At 43.3% G+C, this 26361-nt stretch overlaps 1 protein-coding gene across 1 annotated transcript in view; it reads left to right on the forward strand.

Annotated features, from left to right (window-relative positions):
* Positions 1-26361, forward strand: part of USP6NL (USP6 N-terminal like) — a 183349-nt gene that overhangs the window by 144699 nt on the left and 12289 nt on the right. The window contains exon 13 of the mRNA XM_063448231.1: positions 10988-11140. Within this exon, the coding sequence (XP_063304301.1) occupies positions 10988-11140 (153 nt within the window). The remainder of the gene's footprint in view (positions 1-10987; positions 11141-26361) is intronic.

Below are 26361 nucleotides of genomic sequence, written 5' to 3' on the forward strand. Positions count from 1 at the left end.
GACTCTTTACTTAGTACTCAGTCTATGAAATATTCCCTCAAACGCACAGGTGACCTGAGTTAGAAGATTGGGAATGCATGCTTTACAAACTCGTCACCTACAGCTTGTCCCTCTGCACAACCGCCATTTCTAATTGCTCAGAAGAAACCTAAAAAGCCACCTGGCAGGCACCAATCTCTTCTTGGACTCGACACGAGTCTTGGTGATGCAAAAGACAATTGCCTGTTTCAAACCCAAACCTCCAGGCAATGGTGAGTGGCACTGCAAACTCTGACGAGAATTGGAATGTCTAGTCCAAGTTATCTGTATCGGGGCTGCCACCTTAGCACACTGAACACACTTCAGTTTGCGTAGGGGCTTTGTCCCTACATCACATCATGGGTCAAGCATGGGACGTCTGCCACAAATCCATAGGAGACATTTTGCCAAAATGCGATCGTGATGCCATTACTGCTGGCATTCTTTTTTAAAGAGAACTTGTCTGGCTATTATATTAAAAAAAAAAAAAAAAACTTGAAAATCATCTATAACTTGGGTTAACCTTTTCTGTATGAATTTATATATTCTTTTAAATTTATAATAAAGAGTTAAACAATGCATTTCTCAGACTGAGCTGAATTGCACTGTAATTTGTTAATTTCTCCTCTTCTTTGTATGCATTCAGTTTGCTTATTGCCAGGTTGTGGATCACAAACCTTATAACATTGACAGGGATCTAGGATGGAAGTGCCCAGTTGAAAGATAAAGAGGTGTAGATGTCTACATTTATTTTTGAAAAACACTTACTTGTTAAATATAGGAACAAATAAACATGATATTAAATGTAAAAGCTGTTCACCATTAAGTAACTGCAGGCATGTGTCAGTGAAGCCACAAAAGTTAGTAAGGATAATCCAGCTCTAGTTAGAACTTCTACTCGGCTCTGCCTCCCTCCTAAATTATCTTGTTTTAAGGGTTATATGACTCTCTGCTCTATAAATACTCATTGCCTCTCTAACCCGTTTAAGATTATTAAGATTATTAAAAGGAATGGAATATGTCAGCTATGAAGAAAGGTTAACAAATTTAAACCTATTTAGTTTAGGAAAATGTCGCCTGAGAGGGGATATGATAACATTGTACATATTTGGGGCCAATGCAAACCATTGTGTGGAAATCTATTCACAAACCGGACTTTACATAGGACACGAGGTCATTCATTTAGACTGGAAGAAAGAAGATTTCGTCTAAGGCAAAGGAAAGGTTTTTTTTTACTTTAAGAACAATAAGGATGTGGAATTCACTGCCTGAAGAAGTGTGGTTTTATCAGAGTCCATACAGATGTTCAAACAGCTACTAGCTGCATACTTGCAAAAACAGAATATTCAAGGATATAATCTTTCAATGCAGGGTAATAGCTGCTTGATCCAATGATAAATCCGACTGCCATTCTGGGGTCAAGAAGGAATTTTTTTCCCAGCTTGTTGCAAAATGGTGCTTTAAATTGTGTTTTTTGCCTTCTTTTGGATCAACAGCAAAAAAACAAATGTGAGGAAGGCTGAACTTGATGGACGCAAGTCTATTTTCAGCTATGTAACTATGTGACTATATTATGAAATCCGGTATCGTCAAATATTGTTATAGTTCCTGATATGTGAAAATGAAATAAGTATTAATTTACATATAAAATGATGCTTTGGGCCTGCATGCCTTTACCAGAAAAGGCAATACAGTAGTACATTTTATGCGCTCTTCTGATAAACCCTGTCGAACACTATTCTCTGACATGTTTATGGTATGAATGGAAAAATTTAGCTCTCTGTGTCAGTAGTTCTACTTTTAACTAATGTCATAATGTAAACTATTTGGTATGGCTTGCCTCCAGTGTAGCATTGACATTTGTTTTCCATGCTTTCAGTGCAGACTTTACAGATAGCAGTGAATTCAGGGACCACAATGGAGCATAATGTAAAAGTTGTCAGAGGTGCATTAAATAAATTTTTTAGTATTGCAAAATAAAAATCCAAAGTTTTAACTTAAGGACAGCAGTCGAAAACATGTCTTTCTGATTCTGTATGTTGCTATTGTATCCGTGGTGATGTTTTTAAAAATTTTTTTTTTTTAAATTCTTCATTGTCTTGAAATGAGCCGCGAGCTTGTACAAAACATTGTTCCAGTATGTTTCAGTAAAGACATTTAGCATGAGAGAGATTAACAAGATATAGATATGAATTATCATAATATGCAGCACTTTTTTTTTTTTTTTTTAACCAAGAACAATAATAAAAATACAGGCGAATAACAAGCTGAATATACTTGGCTACTTCCAGCTAGTATTAAGTTTACTAAAGTGATAGTTCTGTGATAAAAGGCGCTTGAAAGAGGTAGATTGCAATACAGTACACAATAAAGTGGTAGCAGCTCACACACCAAAAATAGGCACTCTCCAACCTATTAACAATCAAATGTGTACAGAAAACGCTATTGTGCAAATAAATGCCAAATAGTGCAAAAAATGTGGAGCGCTTTAACAATAAAATGAACACTTACTCCTGTAATACTCAGGAGATATATGGAGATAATCAAGAAGTCCTTGTGTGTCCACGATAGGTAAACAACCTCAGAAATGGAAACAAAAACAGAGAAAACAGGGAAGCAATGCTAACCCTGGTGTGGAAATCCTTGATATAATAGGTGGTCAAATGTGAGTAACAATTTGCTTCTCACCTTGTCAGGAGCCAATAACCGGGCTCCAAGTATGCAGACATAGTGTAAAATATAGAGTGACACAGCCCTTTTTTTGCAGCAGCATAAATATATCACTGGTCCACTTGAATAGGACATATAACATTTATTGTAAATATAACTTTAAAACAATAAAATCGGTATACTCAAGTGCTAGGACCAATATATATATATATATATATATATAAATATATATGATCCAAGTGTGTGTGTGTGTGTGTGTGTGTGTATATATATGTATGTATAAGTGTATTTTAATATTAAAAAATATATATATAATTATATATTAATATCAAAGTACACGTAAAATGATATTGATTAAATATATATATATAATTATCATTATATATATTTATATATAATATAAAATAAAAAATGTAAACATGTTAAAAAATAAAATTAAAAAATGTGTAATTTCGTTCTAACTGTATTTTAAAATTAATATATAGATGTCAAAATACAGGTTGAACGAAATAATATACATCTATATACATAAGTATATACGTATATATCTACCTATATAATTAAAAATAATTTTAAAAAATGATACACTATATATATATATATATATGTGTGTGTGTGTGTGTATATATATATATATATATATATACACACACACACACACACGTGTATATATATTATTATATATATATATATATATTTATGTAATCATTTTACATAACTAGGTCATTTTATTAATTACAATTTGTGGGACCTGCCTGACAACCCAGGCAGAAAGTCCAGGAAATTTAATTTGCTAGCACTATTTTTAACCCTGTAACTTTCTAAGACACCATTAAACCTGCACATGGGGGGTACTGTTTTACTTGGAAGACTTCGCTGAACACAAATATTAGTGTTTTTAAAACCGTAAAATGTATTACAACGATGATATCGTCAGTGAAAGTGAATTTTTTTGCATTTTTCACACACAAATGGCACACGGACGATATAATTGTTTTGCTACGTTTTACTGTTTTGAAACACTAATATTTGTGTTCATCGACGTCTCCTGAGTATAACCGTACCCCTCATGTACAGGTTTTATGGTGTTTAGAAAAGTTACAGAGTCAAATATAAGGCTTGCGTTTCCGTTTTTTTACATTGAAATTCGCCAGATTGGTTACGTTGCCTTTGAGACCATATGGTAGCCCAGGAATGAAAATTACCCCCATGATGGCATACGATTTGCAATAGTAGACAACCCAAGGTATTGCAAATGGGAGATGTCCAGTCTTTTTTTTTTTTTTTTTTTTAAACTTAAAGTTTATTTCTTTTTGTTTTTGTTCACTTTTCACAAAACATTGTGGGAGGGGGTGGGGTACAGAAAGGAAAAGGAAGGGTTCAGGTACAGGGATACATTGGTTGGTTGTATTACATTGATACAGGTAGTAATGCATCTGCTGGTTACATCATTGGTCAGATCAACAGTTTGTAACAGTGTTTTTAGTAGCATGGTTGTGAATATCAGTGTGCTCAAGGGATATGTTTTATTTCTGGTATGGCTATATACTCATTTGCGTTGCACCTCGGGGGGTGCTTGTGCGTCTTCGAGTGGCTATGCCTTTACCAGTTTATGTACCTCTCCGATGTTTATGTTGTGATGCTCGATACTCCTCCACGTATCATTTATTACGGGGATCGTCCCTCACTACATGGGTGGGGGGGGGGGGGGGCAGGTCGGGTCGGCGTCTCGTTGGGTGGTAGTGGGTGCCATAATTGTTCCCCATGTCTCGTGGGCTGCTTGGACGTGTGCCAAATTGCGCCGTTGCCATTAATTCGTACGACCAGTTTTGATCAACTTGTTTTATCAGCTCGGTTATCGTTGGCGTAGTGTTTTTTTCCCAAAGCCTAGATATTAGATTAGATTATAGTAAGTTTGCTGATATCAGAGTGTGGTATATAATGACTCTAATATGTTTTGGGATGCCCCCTGGTAGCATGAACAAGAGGCACTCCTGTGGCTTATCCAACCTTGTGTCAGGCAGTATTTTTTGGAGCAAATGGGTCACCGCTTCCCATAATGGGCTTATTTTATCACAGGACCACCAGATGTGGAGCATCGTACCCACCGCCCTCCCGCACCTCCAGCATAGGTTGCTGGTTTGAGGCCATATTTTGTGTAGCTTTGCTGGTACTAGGTACCATTGATACATGATTTTGCGCTGCAATTCTAGGTGGGTGGCGCATGCCGTGAGCCCTCGATGGGCAGAATATGCCCTGTCCCACTCATCATTAGACAATGTCTGGCCTATTTCCCCGTGCCAATCTCTTTTGATTTGCTCTAGTGTGTGTGATTGTGTGGAGACTAGCTTCTGGTATCCCCATGACATTGTCTTTTTGAGAGGCGCCGTTCCCACACATTGCCATTCGAATGTCGTCATTGCTTTTTCGTCACCAATTCCTGTCTGGTGTTTTAGTTTGTCTGATACATATGATTTGAGTTGTAGGTAGGAGAATGTGGTCTTGGTGGGCAGCGTATACTCCTTCTGGATGGCTAATAGTGTTTTTAGTTTTCCCCTGTCTATCACTTGGTATATGTGGTGTATTCCCCCTCTCCTCCAGGTTTCCCAGGCGGATGTGGGGATCTCTATGCCTATTGTTTGTATTGGCATGGCCATAGGTAGCTGAGGGTTCGACACCAACTTGTGTTTCATTGTGTCCCACATTCTTAACAGGTTCTGCGTGCTAGGTAGTAGGGCCTCTCGTACGTGTCTAGGGCATCTCTGTATCCATAATATTGCTCGGAGGTCTCGTTGAGGTGCCCAGTGGGATTATATTGCTACCCATTGTGGGGTGTGGGCCGGGAGGTTAGTTTGTGCTATGTTGTGTAGGTATGCTGCTCTGCAATTTCCTGTTAGATTAGGTAGGCCCAACCCGCCTTTGCTCACTGGTTGTTGCAACGTTCCCGCTGCTACTCGTACTTTTTTCCTTCCCATATGAATGTGTTAAGGAATGTGTTAAGCTGCATATTTTTTAAGAACTGTTTCGGGATGGGTGTTTGTAATGTGCGAAAGAGATATTGAATTTTGGGTATAAGTGTCATTTTTATCGCTGCTATGCGGCCTGTCCATGAGAGAAACTTTCCCTTCCATTTTTGTATGGTGTCAATGATTGCTGTGCGCGTAGGCTTTCGTAGTTTAGTTTAAATAGTCGCGCTGGGTTTCTGGGAATCTTAAGTCCCAGAAACGACACGTAGTCGTCCCTCCAATCCAGTGGAAATGCCGTCTTCTGTCTGCCCACTAGGTCACTTCCCAAACTTATCCCCAGGGCCTGCGTCTTAGTGACATTTAGTACGAGACTGCCCCATACTCATGTATCCGTGCCATCAGGTTTGGTAATGATATTAAAGGTTGTGTAACTGTCACCAGGATATCGTCCACGAAGAGGTTTAGCTTGTACTCTTTCTCCCAGGGTTATTCCCCTTATGGATCGGTCTGCTCTTATGGCTGCTGCCAGTGGTTCCAACGCTAGAATGTACAGTAACGGGGATAAGGGACATCCCTGTCTCGACCCATTAGTTATCGTAATTTGTTTAGACATAAGTCCAGCATTGAGTACTCTTGCTGTGGGGTGGGAATACAGCGCCTTTACTGCGCTCAAGAACCCTTGGGGGAATTTGTATTTACGGAGCACGGCTTCTAGAAATGGCCAGTTAAGACAATCAAAAGCTTTTTCGGCATCCAGGGAGAGTAGAACTCCCCCTCCCTGGTTCCGAAGCAAGCTGTGCACTAGGTCCACCACCTTCCTTGTGTTGTCAGACCCTTGTCTACCTGTGGTGAAGCCCACTTGGTCGTCATGTATCAGTGTGGGGATTATGTGAGTTAGCCTGGTGGCTTGGACTTTTGCGTATAACTTGGTGTCTGTGTTGAGCAGCGAGATCGGTCGAAAGTTTTGGCTGCATGTGGGGGGTTTCCCTGGCTTGGGTAATGTAACAATATGGGCTTCTAGCATATCTGCGGGGGCTTTCTCTTTTTGTGTGGAGACATTAAACATGTTGGCTAGGTGTGGGGTCAGGGCTCTGGCAAATTTCTTATAGTAGGCGTTCGTGAGACCATCTGGCCCTGGTGCCTTCCCGGGAGGGAGACATGTGATGGCCTGCAGAACCTCCACCTCAGTTATAGGGGCTTGCAGGGCGGTTGTTTGTTCCTCTGTTAGTGAGGGTAAGGTTATACTGTCCAGATAGCGTTCTGTGTTCCCAGGGGTTGGCTGCGTAGTGTTTGGGTCTTGCCCTAAATTGTACAGGGTCGTGTAGTAGTCCGCAAATATTTCACTGATTTCTTTAGGTGTGACCCTTTTCTCCCCATTCGAGTTTAGTAGATACGGGATCTTGGTGTTCATGCTTTGTTGTGTTAGTCTTCTAGCTAGGAGTTTGCTCGCCCTGTTCCCCTGTGTATATTGCGTCGCTTTGAGTTTTCTAAGGCTAAATCCCATTTTTGCCAGGTCATGTTCCCTAATTTCATTTAGTTTTTCCTTTATTTGTGTTTGTAACATCAGTGACGGGGTTAGTTGGTTTTGTTTGTTGAGGCAGTATAGTGTTTTCAGCCAGCCTTTCAGTTTTGCCTGAGATTTGTTTCAGTGCGCTAGCTTTCCCTATGATCAATCCCCTGATTACTGGTTTGTGTGCCTGCCAGAGGGTTTCAGGGGTAATGTCTGGGTGTGTGTTCGTCGTGAAGTACTGCTTAATGTCTTCTTCTAAGTGCTCGCAGAAGCGCTCATCGTGTAGTATGGATTCATTTAGCCGCCAGGGGCTGCGATGTTTGTAGTCCTAGGCATCCTGTAGTTCTAAGGTTAAGGGGGCATGATCGGACCACGTGATGGTGCCTATGGAGCAAGCCTTTAGTTGATTTAGGAACGAGCCCTTTATGTAGAACCCGTCTATGCGAGAATGTGTTGTGTGCTTGGGAGAAGAAAGTATAGTCTCTCTCCTCCGGGTGCAGCACCCTCCATGTATCATACAGGTCGTGGTCACTAAGTAGTCGCTTTAGAGGCTTACATTCTCGTGTTAGTGTTGCTGACCTGGGTATGTGGGGGGGACCGTGGTGTCCCATCTTGGGTCTAGAATGTGGTTCAGATCCCCACATACGATGGTAACGCCTCTCTGAACCGGTGTGAGTAGTGCGACCAGTTTGTGCAGAAAGTTTCTCTGGTTTGTGTTGGGTGCATACATGTTGATTATTGTGTGTTCCAAATTGTTAATTTCACACACTTATATTATGTACCTCCCTTGCGGGTTTATGGATTCGTACAATAGCTTAAAGGACACATCTCTACTAATTAAGATAGACACTCCCCTGGTTTTTGATGTGAAAACGCTATGGTGCTGCGTGGGGAATTGTGCCTGTGCTATGGTTGTGGTCTATTTAAGGTGGGTTTCTTGTAAGCATAAAACATCGGGGCGTATTTTGTGCAGATCTCTGATCAGGCAGTGTTGTTTGACCGGGGTATTCAACCCTTTTACATTATGACAATATATTTTCATGTTCTATTGGGTTTACTAGTGGTTTGTATTGTGGGTCATTGGTTGACGAGATTTGTCTGCAGGTATTTCCTTCTCTGGGATTTATCTTGATCCTAAAAGTTCGTGCAGCAGCCCCGCTGCTTTTTCCCCGCGTGACCGACTGTGCTCCCTGGGAGTCCCCTTGCTTGGGTATAAGCTCTCCCTGGGTTGCTTGTGTCCTGTGTTTGTGGGTTGTCCTGCAATCTGGTCCCTGTCTGGAGGATGTGGGTTTGATAGGGGGTGTAGGTAGGGTGTAACAGTAATGCAATCGTTTTTCATAACATATGAATAAAACATTACAACATTTAACATATATACAGTAACATTAAGAGCTGTGTACATTACCCAATGAAGGGTGAGGCACTAACTAGATAGTGCCAGGTGGGAACGTGGTTGTTGTGTGTGCTTATGAGAATTAGAGATTAGTGGTTGAGCTTGTCATTTATCTCTTGGCAGCCGTGTCTGTGTCGTATGTTGACCGCCTAACTTTGGAAGCGGACGGGGTCTAGGTTTCGTCTTTCCTTACATTGGTGGTTTACTACCACATGTGGATGTGACCTCGGTTACTTTTTTGTTATGTCTGCAATTTCTGCAATGTGGCACTGCCCTATCAATAGGCACTTTTTACCCATATGAGCCCTCTCGTGCTCTCTATTTTGTCTGTATGTTGTTTCGTCGGTTTGCGTGTGTGGTGCAGCCTTATTTTGGTATAGCCTCGTGTCATGTAATTATGCAGTGTGTTTATACTTGCGACTCGCTGAATGTCCAATCTTGGTCGGGACCTCGTTTGGTTCCGCAGCAAAGTTTATAAATTTGTAGGTCCGTTCATTTCTTTGGTCTTTTCCACTCCGGTGACATTCTGGTTTGTGTGACAGTGGTCTTCCCCTCTGGATTCGTTGCGATGTTCCAGCTGCGCAGGAGTCTCCGACCCTCCTCAGGTGTGTTGGCCGTCATCACCGTACCATTTCTCCTTATCAAAAGGCGGGTAGCCCCATCTGTATTGTACGTTGTTCTGTCGCAGTGCTTCTGTGATGTCTTTAAATTAGTTTATCTTCTGTAGCGTGGCCGCCGATAGATCAGTGAATAATTTGATGTGTCTGTAGTTCTGTGGTAGTTCACGTCCTCCCCTCGTGGCTTGGAGTAGTGCCTCTTTCACATGAAAGTAATGCAGGTGTGTGAGCACGTCCCTGGGGGTGTCTTGTGGTAGGAACGTTGGCTTTTGAACCCTGTGGTACCTGTCTAAAAGCAGTACCTCTGCGGGTAGGTCTGGCGCCAATTCTTTGAAGTACCATATCAGGTACGCATGGAGATCTTGCTGCTTCACTTCTTCAGAAATGCCCCTAATTCGCAGGTTTTTGCGCCTAGAGCGATCCTCCAGGTCCATGACCTTGTGCTGGGTGAATTCAAGTTGTTGCTGCATGTGTTGCGCTTGTTCTCCCACTCTCTGTTCCATATGTGCCGTCCTGTCTCCCAGGTCCTGCACTTCTTTGCGGAGTTCCCGCAGGGTGCTCTGTATCGATGTGAGAATTTTGCTGGACATGTCGTCCAGACAATTCTGCAGGAAATCCTGCGTGACAGACAGGTTTTGCAGCCCAGGGGAGGACTGCAGCGGCGCCATCTTGGTCTCGTTCCGTGAGGCCTGAGGTTTTAGGCGTCGATGTACGGGTCTGGAAAAATCCGGAGTGGTCCGTTTTTTCAGTCTGCTTTTTCTGCTTCGGGTTAGCCATGGTGCAGTGTGTTAGGTGGGTCTTTTGGAATCTGCGTTATGCTTTTTTATTAGCTTCGTCGGGCCAGTGTCGTGCGGAGCTCAGATCAGTGCGACCATCCGCTTTGCTCGCTAGGCCACGCCCCCATGTCCAGTCTTTTTTAATAGCCACTTGGCCACAAACACTGGCCAGAATTGGCGATCAAATTAGTTTTTTGCATTTTTCACACACACAAACAAATATTAACACTATATGCAGGAGTCAACGTGCACGCTAGATATTTGGGGTTAATATCCCAATTTCAGCCTAGTATACTAGTATACTGATTCTCCATGTAAAGCTTTACTTTTTAGAATATATGCTCTTGAGGCACCCAGTAAAATAAATGGTTGAGGTGACATTGACACCCTACAAGTAGTGTCCTAAATTGTACTCCTCAGCATGAAAAAAACTGTTATGGGTGTTCTCATCAGACTGCATTTTAACTGATCATAGTGTCTGGTTCAAGGGTGTTATAAACTGTTTAACCCCTTAAGGACACATGTGTGACATTTTGTAATAGAGCAAGTCGGGGTATCCATAGAGAGATTCAGTTTCAGTAACATAACAATGTCAACGCATTTCCTGTTTCTTTAAATCTTCCTGCTGTATAAATGGATAGCTGAGATTGCTGTATGGTTTCATTAGAATAGTTTCAGTTCTGTTCATGTTAATAGATGCGCAAACTATTCTCCTCCAAACTATTTAAATGCATATCATTTCTATTATGTGTACACATGTGGATGGCCATAGCAATTTAAAAGAGCATCATTTATATTCTTTCCACTTAGCCAGACATTTTTGTTTATTTTACGAAGTTTTATAATTTAACATTGTGTTTTTGTTTTTCCTGTTCAATTATTCATAAATAATTAAATGCTAATAACCCAAAAGCCTTAATGATGCTTTTAAAGCTATTTCAGCTCATTAAGCAATGAAGTGATTTACTCGCCCCATACTTTACCTGCATTTTTGTTATTAAAAGAATTGCCCATAACTGCACTCTGTTTTTGTTTAGAATATTTAATGAAGCTGGCTATGGAAGATCTCATTGCCTTCCTGCAGGAACGTCTTGCCAAGGACTTCGGCTACGAGGATGATTATGTAATTGAGCAACTCCAGCAGTCTATGTCTGAATTGAAACGTTCAAAGCTTGACCTTCCTCCCCCAGGTATGAAAAAAAACTGATGTTTAATTGCTGCAAACAAAGGTACTGGCAGTGAGTTGACAAAGTCTTAATGTGGACACTGAAAAGTTGAATCTTTCAAATTCATCTTTTCAGTGTTCAGTATATTTAATAAACTTAATAATTAATTCAAATCAATGTTACCTGTACTGTATTTGATATCCTCATCAGTATGTCCTTAACACACTTACTACTTTGAGAGGTGAAAACTAGAGCCACTGCGAGATCCTGGCATTCAGACATCCAAGGTACCAGCTGAACCCCTCTTAGGATTTCAGATTGTTGGCTGTTGTATTATAGGAATGATGCAAAGGATGTGTATTCTTTCTGACAGCTATATATTTTAGCTGATCCAGACCACCAGTTGAGCTAATGCTTAGGAAGTAGAGCATGCGCAAGAGTACAGAATTAGAAAAAAGTACCAGTGCTTTTGCTGATCCAAGTTAGAAGTCAAACTATTGCTTAGGAATAGTCTTGACGCATAGAAATAAGTGTGCACTATATTTTAGATCACTTTATATTGCACTACAATTCCCCATCAGCTTGTAATTGGCGTTATACACTTTGTGAGAATAAAAAAAACACAATTTTGCTTTTTTTTTTTTTTTTAAATCCATTCGCTCTGTAAGATATATTTATAAGTGAAAGTATATACAAAAACAAATGAGAACTGTAATGGTGTCTATATGTGTTTGTGTGTGTGTGTTGTAATGCAGTATGTACTGGTGTGGAAAGTATTCTTTAATTTTTTGTTTTATATATACCACAAGAATTGTCCTTTTACTTAAACACTTTGATATAGGATATATTCATGATCTACTCTAATTTTTGCGTGCACGGTTTGGTTTTGAAGGTCTTGGGAGTGTGAATGGAGAGGGTAAGTTCAGTGAAGGAAAGTCATTTGGAAAACACTTATGAATCTTGTACTACTGAGTAACTTAATATTAAAGAAAAAGGTACAGTTTAAATCCTGTTAGAATGCTGTGGTATTATAGCAAAACTGTATGTGTGTGTGTATGTATATGTATATATATATATATATATATGTATGTATGTATATGTATGTCTCCCACATTTCGCCCTGGCGCCTGGCTTTTGTCAGCGCTTTAGTAAGCCGCGCAGGAAACATTAAAGCCGGCCGCTGCGGGGAGCATGGAGGCGGCGCGTGAGGGAGCCGTTCTTCTCTGCTACCTTGCGTGCTGTTTAGTGACATGAAGTCACTCCGGCCCCGTCGTCACTACAGAAAGCGCGCCAAGGAGCAGAGAGAAACTGCAGGAAGACTGAGATGAGACACACTGGACGCCAGGGAAAGATCCACTCAGCTCTCCCAAAGGCTGGGTGGATTTAAACAAAGATAGCGATTTGGGAGTGTTTGGAAAAAACTTGGTTGTGGGTGTGTGTGTGCATGCGTGTGTGCTGAAAGGGCCTGTAAAGCGTGTGCATCTAGTGGCTGCATTGTGAGTGTATGTGTATTGGGGTTGCCATTGTATGTAGTTATTATACATATATGTATATATATTTATGTATGAGTTTTGGTGTGTAATGGGGTGGAGTATATATGTATGTATATATGGGGATGTGGGTGAAGAGATGTGTGTATGCAAAGGTGTACTCTGTGTTGGTGGGAGTGTACTGTATGTGGGGGGCTTCACTGTGTGTGAGTTTGTACTGTGTTCAGGGGGTGTAGAGAGTGGGACAGGGAAGAGCGTTACAATTTTTACTTTAATAATTGTTTTCAAAAAAATAAATAATATTCCCCTTTCCATCATCTTATCTTGCAGGGAGGGGGGGTGGTACAATCAGATCTGTGGTGGTTGAGAAGGCTGCCTATCCATTGGGTACAGGGGAGGTCACGAGATGAGTGCTCGAGCTCAAGCACTTACAGAGACTGAAACATACAGAGGCAGACCCATACACACTGCACCCCCACACAGACTGACCCATACATACACAGACTGACCCCCCCTCCCCCCCTCACACACACACACACACACACAGACAGACAGATCCCCTTCCCCTCCCCGCCCCACCACACAAAAACAGACGGATCCCCGCCCCCCACACACTCAGACGGATCCCCGCCCCCCCCCCCCCCACACACACACACACACACACACACAGACAGACTGACTGAGCCCCCGACACACACACAGACTGACTGAGCCCCCGACACACACACAGACTGACTGAGCCCCCCGACACACACACAGACTGACTGAGCCCCCCGACACACACACACACACACACAGACTGACTGAGCCCCCCGACACACACACACACACACAGACTGACTGAGCCCCCCGACACACACACACAGACTGACTGAGCCCCCCGACACACACACACACACAGACTTACTGAGCCCCCCGACACACACACACACACACTGACTGAGCCCCCCGACACACACACACACACACACAGACTGACTGAGCCCCCCGACACACACACACACACAGACTGACTGAGCCCCCCGACACACACACACACACAGACTGACTGAGCCCCCCGACACACACACACACACAGACTGACTGAGCCCCCCGACACACACACACACAGACTGACTGAGCCCCCCGACACACACACACACAGACTGACTGAGCCCCCCGACACACACACACACAGACTGACTGAGCCCCCCGACACACACACAGACTGACTGAGCCCCCCGACACACACACAGACTGACTGAGCCCCCCGACACACACACACACAGACTGACTGAGCCCCCCGACACACAGACTGAGCCCCCCGACACACAGACTGAGCCCCCCGACACACAGACTGAGCCCCCCGACACACAGACTGAGCCCCCCGACACACAGACTGAGCCCCCCGACACACAGACTGAGCCCCCCGACACACACATATATACACACACATACACACACAGACAGACTGAGCCCCCCGACACACACATATATACACACACATACACACACAGACAGACTGAGCCCCCCGACACACACATACACACACACACACACAGACAGACTGAGCCCCCCGACACACACATACACACACACACACACAGACAGACAGACTGAGCCCCCCGACACACACATACACACACACATACACACACACAGACAGACTGAGCCCCCCGACACACAGACTGAGCCCCCCGACACACAGACTGAGCCCCCCGACACACAGACTGAGCCCCCCGACACACAGACTGAGCCCCCCGACACACAGACTGAGCCCCCCGACACACAGACTGAGCCCCCCGACACACAGACTGAGCCCCCCGACACACACATATATACACACACATACACACACAGACAGACTGAGCCCCCCGACACACACATATATACACACACATACACACACAGACAGACTGAGCCCCCCGACACACACATACACACACACACACACAGACAGACTGAGCCCCCCGACACACACATACACACACACACACACAGACAGACAGACTGAGCCCCCCGACACACACATACACACACACATACACACACACAGACAGACTGAGCCCCCCGACACACACATACACATACACACACACAGACAGACTGAGCCCCCCGACACACACACACATACACACACACAGACAGACTGAGCCCCCCGACACACACACATACACACACACACACAGACAGACTGAGCCCCCCGACATACACACATACACACACACACACACAGACAGACTGAGCCCCCCGACACACACACACAGACAGACTGAGCCCCCCGACACACACACATACACACACACACACACAGACAGACTGAGCCCCCCGACACACGCACACAGACACAGACTGAGCCCCCCGACATACACACATACACACACACAGACAGACTGAGCCCCCCGACACACATACGCACACACAGACAGACTGAGCCCCCCCCCCCCCCACACACACACAGACAGACTGAGCCCACACACACACACACACAGACAGACTGAGCCCCCCCCCACACACACACACAGACAGACTGAGCCCCCCCACACACATACACACACACAGACAGACTGAGCCCCCCCCACACATACACACAGACAGACTGAGCCCCCCCCCACACATACACACAGACAGACTGAGCCCCCCCACACACATACACAGGCTGAGCCCTCACACGCACACACAGACTGAGCCCTCACACGCACACACAGACTGAGCCCTCCCCCCCCCACACACACACAGACTGAGCCCTCCCCCCCACACACACACACAGACTGAGCCCTCCCCCCCCCACACACACACAGACTGAGCCCTCCCCCCACACACACACACAGACTGAGCCCTCACAGACACACACACACACACACACAGACTGAGCCCTCACAGACACACACACACACAGACTGAGCCCTCACAGACACACACACACACAGACTGAGCCCTCACAGACACACACACACAGACTGAGCCCTCACAGACACACACACAGACTGAGCCCTCACAGACACACACACACAGACTGAGCCCTCACAGACACACACACAGACTGAGCCCTCACAGACACACACACACAGACTGAGCCCTCACAGACACACACACACAGACTGAGCCCTCACAGACACACACACAGACTGAGCCCTCACAGACACACACACAGACTGAGCCCTCACACGCACACACAGACTGAGCCCTCACACGCACACACAGACTGGGCCCTCACACGCACACACAGACTGAGCCCTCATACGCACACACAGACTGAGCCCTCACACGCACACACAGACTGAGCCCGCACACGCACACACAGACTGAGCCCTCACACGCACACACAGACTGAGCCCTCACACGCACACACAGACTGAGCCCTCACACGCACACACAGACTGAGCCCTCACACGCACACACAGACTGAGCCCTCACACGCACACACAGACTGAGCCCTCACACGCACACACAGACTGAGCCCTCACACGCACACACAGACTGAGCCCTCACACGCACACACAGACTGAGCCCTCACACGCACACACACACAGACTGAGCCCTCACACGCACACACACACAGACTGAGCCCTCACACGCACACACACACACAGACTGAGCCCTCACACGCACACACACACACAGACTGAGCCCTCACACGCACACACACACAGACTGAGCCCTCACACGCACACACACACAGACTGAGCCCTCACACGCACACACACACAGACTGAGCCCTCACACGCACACACACACAGACTGAGCCCTCACACGCACACACACACAGACTGAGCCCTCACACGCACACACACACAGACTGAGCCCTCACACGCACACACACACAGACTGAGCCCTCACACGCACACACACACAGACTGAGCCCTCACACGCACACACACAGACTGAGCCCTCACACGCACACACACACAGACTGAGCCCTCACACGCACACACACACAGACTGAGCCCTCACACGCACACACACACAGACTGAGCCCTCACACGCACACACACACAGACTGAGCCCTCACACGCACACACACACAGACTGAGCCCTCACACGCACACACACACAGACTGAGCCCTCACACGCACACACACACACAGACTGAGCCCTCACACGCACACACACACACACAGACTGAGCCCTCACACGCACACACACACACAGACTGAGCCCTCACATGCACACACACACACACAGACTGAGCCCTCACACGCACACACACACAGACTGAGCCCTCACACGCACACACACACACACACAGACTGAGCCCTCACACGCACGCACACACACACACACAGACTGAGCCCTCACACGCACACACACACACACAGACTGAGCCCTCACACGCACACACACACACACAGACTGAGCCCTCACACGCACACACACACACACAGACTGAGCCCTCACACGCACACACACACACACAGACTGAGCCCTCACACGCACACACACACACACAGACTGAGCCCTCACACGCACACACACACACACAGACTGAGCCCTCACACGCACACACACACACACAGACTGAGCCCTCACACGCACACACACACACACACAGACTGAGCCCTCACACGCACACACACACACACAGACTGAGCCCTCACACGCACACACACACACACAGACTGAGCCCTCACCCCCACACACACACACACACAGACTGAGCCCTCACCCCCACACACACACACACACAGACTGAGCCCTCACCCCCACACACACACACAGACTGAGCCCTCACCCCCACACACACACACAGACTGAGCCCTCACCCCCACACACACACACAGACTGAGCCCTCACCCCCACACACACACACAGACTGAGCCCTCACCCCCACACACACACACACAGACTGAGCCCTCACCCCCACACACACACACACAGACTGAGCCCCCCACACCCCACACACACACAGACTGAGCCCTCCCCCCACACACACACAGAGACTGAGCCCTCACACAGACTGACCCACACATACAGATTGACACACACACACACACTGATCCCTCCTCCACACCCACACACAGACTGACCCCGCCCATGCACACACTGTCCACCCCACACCCATACACACACTGACCACTCCTCCACACGCACACATACTGACCCCCCATACACACACTGACCCTCCCACACCCATACACACACATCGACCCCTCCTCCACACCCATACGCACACAAACTGACCCATAAACACAGACTGACCCCACCCCCACACTCATACACACACATCGACCCCTCCTCCACACCCATACGCACACATCGACCCCTCCTCCACACCCATACGCACACATCGACCCCTCCTCCACACCCATACGCACACAAACTGAACAGTCCCCCCACAGATTGACCCATATGGACTTAATTTTAATTGGGGGGGCACTGTATGATGTAGGGGGGCATAGCCCCCTCTGGGTCCCCCCTAGTGACGCCACTGATGTGGAAAAATCAAGCATCACAGAAGCACACTGATTTTTAAATGATCAATAGTGCTTAAATGTTCTATGAAATATTGCAGAGACGAGTTGAAATACAGATATAAAAGTCATACGGCTTGTCAACAATGTCAGCAGCGGCTGAAAGAAGTCTTGCATTTTGACTGACGAAAAGTAATACAAATTGCTAGGAGAACAAAATGACCAGTTTGAAGTCTAATGCATGATGATTGGTGATTTCAGCAAGTCAGAATATCACAACTTTTTATCTTGGCCTTTGATCACAAAATGCACACATGGAGATATGGTGAAGGGAGGGGTTTGTGTATGTGATGTCTGTTTTTTGCTATAAAAGTAAAATGTGCTACCTAAACAATATAATCTAAATGATGTGTAGTGAAACAATGTCACATGTAAAACAAACCCCTAACGCCTTTATTTTTTTATTTTTTTATTCATTATGTATTACGTTGTACTAGTCGCACATTTTGGCTTTGTCGTTTCCATGAGGCTTTATTGTAGTTTGTCATGAAAGTTTTATATTTTTGTCAGCCTCACAGACAACTGAATATTTAGCAACCACCTACTGAGTGTCTTCACACCTCATAAACTAACACTGTTACAGTTGTGGTAGTGATATGTCTGAACACCTTCTAAAAATTTAGAATCTGTATTCATCAACTTATTTCAAAGTGTTTTCACAGCACCACATGCATTGCTTTAGTTTCAGTTAAAGATCACACTAACGGTAATGATAAAGGTGCTATACTACTTAAAATGAATATATTGTGTATATGTGAATATTTTACATGAATTGATCAATTTTTCTTTGTTTTATTTTTTGTTGGTTAGGATTTGAGGGGGAGATGGAGAAATGTATAGGGTCATTCTAGAGAAAATCTGTTTGTCTGCAAGAAACCTGCACTTGGAGACTTGTACAGAATTTTTAACCCCACATGCAGTCCCTTTCCTACCTCACATGTGTGTATACACACACATTCTTAAAGGGACACTATAGTCACCCAGACCACTTCAGCTCAATTAAGTGGTCTTGGTGCCAGGTCCCTCAGGTTTTAACCCTTTACATGCAAACAAAGCATTGAGAAATGCTTTCCTATAGAGGGTTTGAATGCGCGTATGGCACTTGCATGTATATTTTGTACATTTACCACTCAATAAAAGAGAGGTTTAAAACAACACATTTGTGTGGATTTTTTTATATTTTTTTTTTTAAATGTAAATGAACAGAATATTATCAGTTAATAGCATTTAGCCTGGAAGGCTACCGGTAATTGGTATACCATCTAAAAATTTATATTGGTCAGTCCCTACGAAGTACTCCCTGTAAAGAGGGATGTAATGTTTAAACTTCCTTTATTATACAATGTGTTTAATTTAGATTTTTTTCATCTCCTTCTCTGTAAATACCCTACTAGAGCTTGCAGGAGCCTCCTGTGTGTGATAACCGTTTAATTTACAGATTTAAGAGTAAAGTAAGTTAAGATCTGATTGAAAATTAAACCTTTTTTTTTTTTTAGGGATCGACAGATTATCAGTCTGGCCGATATCAGACGATATTCAGAATTTTCAGCAATATCGGCATTGGCCTATAAAGATACCGATATTGCTAATAATACAGACAGGGCAATGGGGGCGGGGCTTGGCATGCAACGGGGTGAGGCTAAATTTGGCCCGAACTGGTAAGTGTGGGGTAAGCTAGGAGTCCATGCTCCCTATCTATCTACCCCAGTGCCCCTACTACCCCATTTACCCCAGTGCCTCTACCACCCGAGTTCCCCTATTACCCCATCTCCCCCAGTGCCCCTACTACCCCGGTGCCCCTACAACCCCATCTGCCACCAGTGCCCCTACAACCCCATCTGCCACCAGTGCCCCTACAACCCCATCTGCCACCAGTGCCCCTACAACCCCATCTACCCCCAGTTCCCATGCTCACCTATCTACCCCAGTGCCCCTACTTCCTATCATAGTGCACCTACTACCCCAATGCCTCTGCTCCCCATCTACCATAGTGCCCCTGCCCGCCTATCTACCCCAGAGCCCCTACTCCTTATCTACCCCAGTGCCCCTGCTCCCCATCCAGCATAGTTCATCTGCTCCACATCTACTCCAGTGCCCTTGCTCCCTATCTACCCCAGTGCCCCTTCTACCTCAGTGCCCCTCCTCCCTGTCTACCATAGTTCCCCTGCTCGCCTATCTACCCCAGTGCCCCTGCTCACCATAGTGCCCCTGCTTGCCTATCTACCCCAGTTCCCCTGCTCCCTGTTTATCATAGTGCCCCTGCTCCTTATCTACCCCAGTGCCCCTGCTCCCCATCCAGCATAGTTCCTCTGCTCCACATCTACTCCAGTGCCCTTGCTCCCTATCTACCCCAGTGCCCCTGCTCGCCTATCTACCCCAGATTCCTATCCCACATATTTACACACAAACACACTGCTTCCACTACACACACACAAACACACACTGCATTCACTAATCAAATACTCTCACTGTATCCACTACACACACACACACACACATTCTTGAAAACCTAAAATAATTCTGACTGACATGTATATTTTGTGCATTTACCTTAATAAAAAAACATTTGCAAACATTTTTTAAAATAAACATGTTCAGTTAATAGTAGATTTGTGTAGAAATAGCTTATTTTTTCAAAACGGTAAATGTACAGAGTATTGGTAAGTCATCAGCTATCGGCCTGAAAGTTCACAGATTATCAGTATCGGCTCTAAAAAAATATCAATATCGGGCGATCCCTAATTTTTTTTCACTCAGGTTGTGTCTGTCACAGCCAAGGAAGGTGTGGCTAGGGGAACATAAACGGAAACAAAGGTGATTCAACTCATACATGGCAGATAATTGAGCGTTGAGGCTCCATTTATACGATCTATACACTAAAACTGCTTTATTAAAGTCTAAAGTTGTTTGACTATAGTATCACTTGAAATATAAAACGTTTTTAGTTATGGACACTGGCATTTAAATAAAAGCACATTTGAAGGGAAAAAAAACACTTTAAAAAGCTACTCATTTTCTATATAATATAAAAGTAAAAGTCAATCCCCCATCTCTACTTCTGCTTTTTTTTATTTGCTTAATATTCATTCTTACATTGAGCTAGTTGACTAAAGCTTTTGTAACTTTACTTTGTATTGCGAAAGCTTACAATATTTCATTTCATAAAATAACATAAATCAGATGATCTGATATTGTATGCCAGTTGGTGATATGATACATTTAGTTTTTGTACTGTACCCATCAATGCGGGTTTGTATTCTTCTTTGGATGACTGATAATTGCACTGCCATCTGCTGCCTGGCATTAATTAGATCTTTGGCTCTCAGTATCTGGTAAACTTTTGTATCTGTTGATAGTTATAGCAAGAAAGAAAGCATTTGTAATGCTTCTTTACCATACGCTGGAACTCTTGTTTTTCTAGTCATTAGATTTTGGAATTTATTAGCTCTTCGTTGCTGGGTGTTTTTTTAAATCTTTTTAATTCTTTTTTTTTTTTAGCTTCCATTGTTTTATTTGTTCACCCACGTCTCATCACTCCTTAATAGTTGAGTAATGCTTGAAATATTAAAATAGATTAACAAGATAATTGTAATTAAATAATTTTTTTAGTAGTAGTATGATTCAAGCCAAATTGTCTACGTAAAATGCTGCACACAAAGTATACTAAGTATAAATACTATATAAGGCAAATAGAAAAGGCAGTGTTTACATTGCTGGTTAGTTACACCTCTAGTGGCAGTCACTAAGATGACCACTGCAGGTGCTCCATGTGTCAGTGTTGCACAATGCATTGGATTGGCAGAGATCTTTAAAACTGATCTCAGCCTTGTCTGCAAAACCAGGTGGGACCAGCCGCGGCAAGACCAGAGCAACATGGGAGTAAATGTGAGTAAAATCACCTTTAATCTCCTGAGAGAGGTTGGTCGGGAACCTAATGAATACTACTATTAATCAATTACAAAGAAGATGTCTGTTTTTAATCATCTATATATCAGACTTTTCCCTGGTGTACACTTCTTTATAATATTCCATATAGAAACAAATTTATAGGAGGGGGAGGGGAAGAATCTTAATAAAGTGGTTGTGGGGCAAAGATGCTTCCACTGCAGCCTTGCAAATGATAAATGTGCCATTTTGGAACAATGGTAAGTCAGGTAATGCTCTCAAAGATATTGAAAATATTAACTTCTATTCACTAAAGTAATTATTGCAAAATGATACACAATCGGGCTTTATTACATGCAATGTACTGTCTTTGTAATAACAGATTTCCTTTTAAATGTTAAACTGTAGTAATCAGGGTACTGTTAGTGAACATGTCCCACATATGTAATTGCCTACCATATTATATTTACTTATGCCGAGACCTGTGGGAAGTAATGAAGAATGGGTCCTGGTGTAAGAAATAGTTTGACTCCACTATAAGTAGAGATGCCATTAACTATTGAACAACTTCTGTGAGGCCTTGCCAACTGGAGATCTATCTTTCTATTTGTTTTTTACATCCTTACATTGTTGTATTTGTGAGTATTTTATAGTCCTGGATTATAAAACATTGCATTGATACAATAGGGTACAATAACATACAAAAACAATATTAATACACAATATATACCAAATTTAACATAGAACAGGTAGGAAATATATAATCAACCATGACTCGTGCATTCTGTTTTGAGGTATGTAGAGAGGGATCTCTTAAAGGGCTTTAGGCTTGGGGAAGATTTGAAAGTCTGCGGGAGGTCGTTTCATAATTGCGATCCTTTGTAGGAAAAGGAGGATCTGGCTACTTTCTTTTTGTATTGAGGTAGACTAAATAAAGTGCTGGTACTGGATCGGAGGTTATAGGAGGTGGAAACAGCTGGGGAAAGCATTCTGCTCAGGTAAGGTGGGAGCTTACGGTATTTGAGTGCAGGTGTGTATTTACATCTGTACAAACAGACAGTTTAGGACAAGTATACACAATTAAACACACTGAAATAAAGGAAGTGCATGTTTTAGCAATTCTCCTGTATTCATACAATTTGTATGCAGAAGAGCCAGATGAAACCGTTTGCCAAGTTCTTTGTCCCTCTGCTCCCTGTGTTTTCTGAGAGGTAGTGACGTGCAATCACTTTCCTTGCATGGCAGCGTTAAAACTAAGAGGAACAAGGCCATGTTCTCCTCATATTGTGGGGGCTTAGTCTTATACCCTTTAAATGTGATCCAGTTTGGGGAGATAATTATAGCTTACCAATCCTACCACGTAATGTTAAAGGGCCTGGTGTTCAGCCAGGCTTCTGATAAGAGAATGGCTCTGATGGTGCCACTGAGAGTGAGGGTCACCCGATAGACCCCACATTTGTTACATGTGAGTTTACAGAGGAAGAGGTTCTATTTCAACTGTCAAAAGTAAAGACAAGTCAATGGGACCTGATGGAATACACCCAAAGTTATAAAAAAAAAAAAGCCTAGTGGTGTACTAGCAAAACCATTAACAGATTTGTTTAACCAATCATTGTTAACAGGAGTAGTCCCAGAAGATTGGAAGTTAGCGAATGTTGTGCCCATTCACAAGAAAGGTAGTAGGGAGGAATCGGGCAGTAAGCCTTACTTCAGTAGTGGGGAAAGTAATGGAAACCATGTTAAAGGATAGGATTGTTGAACATCTAAAATCACATGGATTTCAAGATCAGAGACAGCATGGGTTTACTACAAGGAGATCATGCCAAACTAATCTGATTAATTTGGTAACTAAAATAATAGATCAGGGTGGTGCAGTAGACATTGTTTACCTAGATTTCAGTAAGGTTTTTGACACTGTTGCGCATGGAAGGCTTATTAATAAACTGCAATCTTTAAGTTTGGATTCCAATATTGTAGAATGGGTGAGGCAGTTCCTGAGTGACAGGCAACAGAGGTTTGTAGTCAATGGAGTATATTCGAAGCATGGGCTTGTCACCTCAGGGATCTGTACTTGGACACATTCTCTTTAATATTTTTATTAGTGATATTGCAGAAGGTCTTGATGGTAAGTAATGTCTTTTTGCGGATGATACTAAGATATGTAACAGGGTTGATGTTCCAGGAGGGTTAAGCCAAATCGCAAATGATTTGGGTAAACTAAAAAAATGGTCAGAATTGTGGCAACTGACATTAAATGTGCATAAGTGCAAGATAATGCATCTTGGACGTAAAAACCCAAGGGCAGAGTACAAAATATTTGATAGTCCTAACATCAACATCTGAGGAAAGGGATTTAGGGGTGATTATTTCTCATGACTTAAAGGTAGGCAGACAATGTAATAGAGCAGCAGGAAATGCTAGCAGAAGGCTTGGTTGTATAGGCAGAGGTATAAGCAGTAGAAAGAGAGAAGTGCTCATGCCATTGTACAGAACACTGGTGAGACTTCACTTGAAGTATTGTACGCAGTACTGGAGACCGTATCTCCAGAAGGATATTGATACTTTAGAGAAAGTTCAGAGAAGGGCTACTAAACTGGTTCATGGATAAAACTTACAAGGAAAGGTTAAAGGATCTTAACATGTATAGCTTGGAGGAAAGACGAGACAGGCGGGATATGATAGAAACATTTAAATACTTAAAGGAAATCAACACAGTAAAGGAGGAGACTATATTTAAAAGAAGAAAAACTACCACAACAAGAGGACATAGTCTAAAATTAGAGGGACAAAGGTTTAAAAATAATATCAGGAAGTATTACTTTACTGAGAGGGTAGTGGATGCATGGAATAGTCTTCCAGCTGAAGTGGTAGATGTTAACACAGTAAAGGAGTTTAAGCATGCGTGGGATAGGCATAAGGCTATCCTAACTATAAGATCAGTCCAGGGACTAATAAAGGTATTTAGAAAATTGGGCACACTAGATGGGCCGAATGGTTCTTATCTGCCATCACATTCTATGTTTCTACAACAATGTGCTGGTTCTGGTGCACAATTGGTAGTTCTGCCCATGGTTGAAATCCTTGGCAAGGAGTGACTCCCTGAGATATTCTGTTAACGTATTAGAGAGGAGGCTCGGTCTTTAATTTCCATGCTTACTAGTGACATGGATACTCTGCACATCCATAATCGCACACAAATGAGCAAATTGTGATTAAAAAAAAAATAGCTTTTTTTTTTTGTTAATACTATTACTCTCACCAAAATACTTAAAGCAATTAGCATTTCATGGCTGGAGGAATACAATCATGTGTTGCTATTCATCTGCCACCTAAGGGGTTAATGCCCAGACTTTTGCATCCTACAACACTTCCCTGAAGGTACACATGCTTTTTACAAATTGTCTAAGTGGCACATTATTCCAGTGATAGCCTTGATTTTGTCTGATCTGTTTTAAGTACAATCCTTTATAAGAATTTTTACTATATCAAAACCAGTGGAGCTTAGAAAAAAATAATCCTTTAGTCTTTTTATTAAACATTGAGCAGCCTGTGTTTCAGACACGTATGGGATGTACTGAAGGGCAAAATGTAGACTACAATAGAAGTGTTTTGAAATGGCCTGAATGTTTTCTGATGACATTCACTGCTCTGTAACTCGTGAGCTTGTACAGAGCTTTGGAAATCTATATTCACACTTTGTGCTGTACTTTGTAGGCATTTTCTGTTCTAGTGCCATATTCCCACTGCAACCTAAGTATACAGACATAAGAGGCTTTGATTTTGCTTGCAATTTTAAACACATTATTTTTCATTCTAATGACTGCTAAATGCTGCAGCAGGATATCATTTTTTTTTATCACCACAGAAAGCAGGCGCTTCTTGTGACATTTAACTAAAATAAAGCAATGCCTGCCCTTTCTTTAGACTTAATTCATGCTGTGATAGTTAAAGGAACATTCGGTCTTATGGCTTCTTGTTATAAAGCTAGGTTTGTTAGTGATTCTGTTCACAACTATAGTTTCTTGTATTTAAGCTAAAAAAAAAATGGCAGATATATGCAAATATTTTTTTTATATGGTTTGACTTATCGATTGTTTAAGGTACATATATGTAGCAATCAAGGCCTATCTCCTATTAAATTTATTAAATATTAAATTATTATTAAATATTTGAAATTCACGATAAGAATGATGAGGTATCCCTTAAAAGTGCAATGTAATCTTCTGAACAACTTCTTGGCAAATGTCTTTTTTTTTTTTTTTGCCTGTAGTTGGTTTGCTAGTTTTTAAAGCATAGTCAACAAAAACAATTGCACACGTTAGGTCCCCCATTCATAATACTGATTGGCATACTTAACAATGACTGGCATAACTCCTGTGCATTCTGACATGTCACTTAAAGCACTGGGATTTGTTTACAT

The sequence above is a fragment of the Pelobates fuscus genome, chromosome 3, assembly GCF_036172605.1.
Source record: "Pelobates fuscus isolate aPelFus1 chromosome 3, aPelFus1.pri, whole genome shotgun sequence".
Taxonomy (NCBI): Eukaryota; Metazoa; Chordata; class Amphibia; order Anura; family Pelobatidae; genus Pelobates; species Pelobates fuscus.